This window comes from Prunus mume, linkage group LG4, assembly GCF_029339155.1.
Source record: "Prunus mume cultivar Tortuosa linkage group LG4, ASM2933915v1, whole genome shotgun sequence".
Lineage (NCBI taxonomy): Eukaryota > Viridiplantae > Streptophyta > Magnoliopsida > Rosales > Rosaceae > Prunus > Prunus mume.
In genome coordinates this window covers 9,792,744-9,797,956 of record NC_142701.1, presented here as the reverse complement: position 1 = coordinate 9,797,956, position 5,213 = coordinate 9,792,744, and the positions used below count along the sequence as shown (strand labels likewise).

Here is a 5,213-nt window from a genome sequence, read left to right as displayed (position 1 = left end):
CCAACATGGTCTCAATTGCACTCAACCAACTCACCCGAGAAACAAACCCTGCCCCAAAAATAAGCCAACTTTTTGTTTTGATCCTCAGACTTCAAAGATGCCCATGGAAACATAGTCCAAAAGCCAAAACTACAACCTTATTATTGGCTTACCAAGAAGCAGATGACAAAGTTCGGAGTACAACATACAAAATGACAAGATCATGCTATGGATTTGGTCCGGTTGAAAGACAAACAGGTTGTAAACCTTCAAAATCCTCACATCATACACTGGTTCAAATTGTACTGCGTCCCAAGAGCTAGGCTTTTGCTGCCAAAGTAATATTAAGGTCTTCTTGTTGGGTGTAGCTTTTTTTTTTCCTTACAGTGATACCAGTGGAAGTATATCCACTAGCAATTAGGATTGTCACTACTCATAAATGACATCCCACATACATTTGTTTTAAAAAGCAGTAAATCTAAATAGCTCAACCTCTCTGTCATAATCCTTAGACCTTTGGTACTCGCCATGGCTGCAAAATTCAATGGTTTCGAGCTCAGTTGTTTTTCTTGTTGGGTGTAACTTTGCTTCTTAGGTTTTATGTGGGTTTTTAGTTTTGAGGGTATTTTAATCTATTTAACTGAGTTTTCTGCTATTTTTGAAAGTTTTTATAAAAACTGACATTTATGAAAGTAGGGGGCAAATTTTGGCTACTTTCGATAAAACTTATATTTTTTTATTTATTGGATCTTAGTGTGTTAAAATTTTCTAAGAACTAATTAGAAAATGACAAGTGGCTAGTTTTGAGTTTTTCTCTCCAAATAAGTTGATATGGGTATTTGTATAATATGTCATGCTAAAATAGGCTTATTTGTAAAAACCTAAAAAAAGAAGCTGGGTTTTTTTAAAACTGGTTTTAATTTTTATTTAAACCATTTTATTATTACCCATGATCTTCCTCACTTAGTCACCTCTCTCAACTTGTTATCTCCCTCTCTTTCTCTTTTTCTTTCACAAAAGGTCCTACATTTATCGTCTTTTTTTCTTCTTCTTACAGTGAGAGTTTCTGTTGGCTGCACAATGCGTGAGTCTTTTGTGGGAAAGACTTCCCTGGAACAAGGATACCAGTTCAATGGTATGCCAAACAAATAGCAGCACGACAGCAGTCCATAATTTAGGAATTTGGAGGGCAGAGAGAGTGAGATTGGAGGGTTAGTTGTCCTTGTGTTACTATTGGGTTTGGATACCATTACCTGGCAAGGGAAGTTTTTCTCCACATATGGCCCTTGAACTTAAAAAAAAAAATTTATTTTAGTCGTTCAACTCTCAAATTGTCTTTTAAATGTCTCTGAAACGTGTTCGATATTATTGCAAAAAGTAGAAAATTTTTAGGTTTTCTCTGAGACCTAAAAGTAGAGAAGTTAGGTAACTAGTGTTGGGGTCTGCCTCAACAACTAGGAAAACTTGTATCAGATATTAAATGCGTAAGAGTATCATTGATGTTACGCACTAATTCATAATATAATTTGGATAGCAAATTTGGGTTTTCCCCTTTAAATTCATAATATGATTTGTAAATATGTCATAATTTATGAACACTTTGGCATCCAATTCAAAATTGGGTTTTATTTAAATGTAATAAAATAGGTGGGTTATTATCTAGAGTATTTTAGTTGTATGGGTCTACTTTGGTCAGACCCTAATTTGGATAAGTGACAAATTATGCTTTAGAATATAATATTTAATAAATATATACGAATTATAACACGAGTGAATTAATTATTTAACCACATATACTACAAGCACATAAAGCTCAGTGATTTGTTAGGTTAACTCATGTCAACATATTTAACCATATACTGCTATCACATAAAGATAAGAGAGAAATAAAATTTTATTGTTTGTTACCCTAAACGGATCCGTTTAGGGATGCAATTTTGAATAGTACAACATAGATCCGATAGTGGTATTGAGTACCAATTTATAATAGTACTACATACTAATTCCAGATATCGGACAATCTTTTTTCCCTTGCATGAATATTTCCCAAAGACCAAAGTCCTCCAAGCATGCCCCATTTTAAAACCCCATATTGTGGTGGACTGCCGCGAATGGTTTAGTGATACTAGGGCCATAATTTTCATTAAAACATTGCCCTACTGGTTCATGAAAGAAACAATCCATCAATGATGATCCATTGCTTGATATTGCAGATATTATCGGAGGCTCGAAATCACTAGCAAGATGATTACCAAATGAATTAACATGATCTTGTCCAAATAATTGATTAGTCGGCCCAAAGTCCTTATTATGACCTAATAATATTGATGAAGCCGCAGAAATATCATTATTGTTATAAGGATGATAAGCTTGTTTGTGTAATTCTGAATCTCTCACATATCTGGCTTCTGCTTGAAGCCTGACACTTTCCCACTGAGCTATGTGGTTGAGGTTTGAGCCGGTCTTTGGGTCATCAGTTGAACCACTGGCGAAGCCAAAGATGATATTCTTAGGCTTGTGGGTTACAGAGTCATAGCCTTTCAAGGCCAGTCGTTTCTTGAGACGAGAGTGCCAGTAGTTCTTGACCTCATTGTCTGTTCTCTTTGGTAAGTGCGCAGTAATAGCCGACCACCTAGCTCATATACATGGAACACAATATCAGTATCATAATTAAAGTGAGTTTTTTTATAAAATAAAAAAAAAAGTCCAAAATGATCCTAACAAAAGAGCAGCACATCCCAAACATACATATAATGTGTACACATATGCATATAGAATTGTTATGTATAATATATGGAGATTGTTTGGTACAGTTCAAATTTCTCATATACCTGGTACTTAATCGATATTATATTCTTGATTATAGATTAGTGTATGATATTAGGTAATGTAAATTGGTATAGTATGTAATAGTAACACCTTAGGTTCAATGGTGGAGCTAGAAATTCATAGAAAGCTCCATGACATCAGTTGGGGTCACAAATTTTACTAGATTGAGGTCCAAAAGACAACAAATATACACATATATAAGTTAAAATATTTTAAAATAATAAAAGTAGGAGAAGGGGCCTGGGCGCACCGTGGTCCTTAGGTGGCTCTGAAACTGCTCGGCTTGTGATGACATGTGTTGAACTTTCATTAATAAACTACTAGGTTTGTCCAGGTTTTATAAGCAATTACATTGAGTCTCGTTATAGCCATTTTGATCAATATATCGTCATGAGATGGAGTATGGTTTCTTGAATCTTGGGCTTTTCGGGTATGTTTATGTATGCATGATGTCAAGCATGTTCTCCTCGACCTTGTAGTCAAAGAGAACGGGCTACATGGTGAGGAGAACGGACTTGACACCATACATGCATAAATATACCCCAATAGCCCAAGACTCAGAAAACCATACTCCACCTCTTGACGATACATTGATAAAAATGGCTAAACACTCTCTAGTAGATAGTATATTATGATAAAGTTTGGCAGAAAGAAAATAAAGAGAGAATTCAGAGCACTTGGGATGAGACATGAGAGTACTGTCTAAAATGCATATATGCGTATAAATCAAAATATTGCATGTCATGCAATTACCTGTTGCCTAAAAGAGCATGAAGTTGAATGATGGTTTGGTCTTCCTGCAAACTGAAATTTCCCCTCTTAATATCAGGTCGTAGATAGTTTCTCCATCTTAGCCTGCAGCTCTTCCCGCATCTTTGAAGACCTATTATCATTATATATGTTTTATTTATTTATTTTTAAAACAGACCAAGTTCCAAAAAACCCTAGTCTGCAAAAAAACAAAAACCAAAAAAAAGAGGGGGCTCCAACCTAGCCCACCCACCAAGAACTACTCCTATTTCAATTTTATTTTCACTAATTATTATGGCTTAAGAGAAACAGAACTTGAAGTTGGGAAGTGTAAAATCTATAGCTATCTCCAAGTTATTAAAAATCGATTGATGAACAAAGCTGTATATTGGAGAATATCTAGTTTTAGGTTATGGTGGAGGGATGATTAGCGGGCTGCGGCGGGGTGAGGTGGAGGGCCAAATCGGAGAGAGAGAGAGAGAGAGAGAGAGAGAGAGAGAGAGAGAGAGAGAGAGGGATGAAAGGGGTCGGTGTGCTGGTGTTGGGTTGTCAGTAGGGATGGGGCTGGGGATAGGGAGCTATCAGGTGGTAGAGAAATGAAGAGCGAGAGATACAGCAGAGTTTCTAGGGAGGGAAGAAGAAGATGTATTTTTCATTTATTAATTTTTCCATTTTGTATTGTTTTTTTTTAAGAATTAATTTTTTAATAATTTGTTGACTAAATTACCCCTCCATACATAACAAAAGTTAAAAGAATTTGACAGAAATTGAGGATTGTCCTTAAATTGCTTCAAATTGAAGCTACAGGGAAGAAAATGTTCAAATTGAAACTACATGGACCAAAATGTTCAAATTGAAATCACAGAGTCTTTCGTGGTAAAAGTGATAAACCACAAAGACCAAAAGTGACTTTTTGTCAAAAAAATATTTATTGACTGTGTCCAAATATGAGCTAACAAATATGGTACCCAAAACTCCCGTAAAAAGAAATATATGTTACCCTACCCCAAAGGAAAATCTTTAGGGAGACTATTTTATATACATTGTGTACCATTTCTCTAACATGAGTGTGAGACTCATTGTATTGTGCTTCACCCTATTAGAGAGTACAACAAGTTCAGATCTAAAGTGGTCTCCCTAGCATAACCCTTACCGAAAACAGGCTGAGAAATTGTAATTGATTGGAAAGCTATGAAAGAAGAGTTAGTTATAGAAATTGACCAGCTCTCTGAGGCAAGGATTGCCAATTTCCATGACCATGTTTTTGAACGTAAGCTAAGAGCTTTTGGTCCTCTGCTGGAGTCCATAGACCTTTCTTCACGCCGGAGGACGCAACACAGTCATGAGTAGACTTTCCCATGTGTCTCTAAAAGAGTAGTTAAGAAGAGAAAGAAAAAAGGAACTTCAATGTACTAGTGAGAAGATTGTGAGAAGATTGACAGTAATAAGATTGAGAATACTACTTCAATGCGTGTACTAGTGAGAAGATTGAGAGTTGATAAGATAGGCACAGACCACCCAAAATTGGACTGAAAGAATTTGATCCCTGCAACCGAGAATGATCACTATTTTATATTGGGACTAAAATAATATTACATGATACGACACCAACTTTTATTTATCAACTTTTACTCATCATATGACACGTCTTTTTA

General features: G+C 35.6%; 1 protein-coding gene across 1 annotated transcript; it reads right to left on the bottom strand.

Moving 5' to 3' along the window:
- Positions 1-2,058: 2,058 nt before the first annotated feature.
- Positions 2,059-4,918, bottom strand: LOC148917863 (transcription factor MYB106-like). Its single transcript, XM_089050426.1, has 3 exons — positions 4,780-4,918; positions 3,562-3,691; positions 2,059-2,611 (listed from the first exon to the last, which is right to left on the bottom strand). Exons 1-3 carry the CDS (start codon positions 4,916-4,918, stop codon positions 2,059-2,061), a joined length of 822 nt encoding a protein of 273 aa, XP_088906552.1.
- Positions 4,919-5,213: the final 295 nt, after the last annotated feature.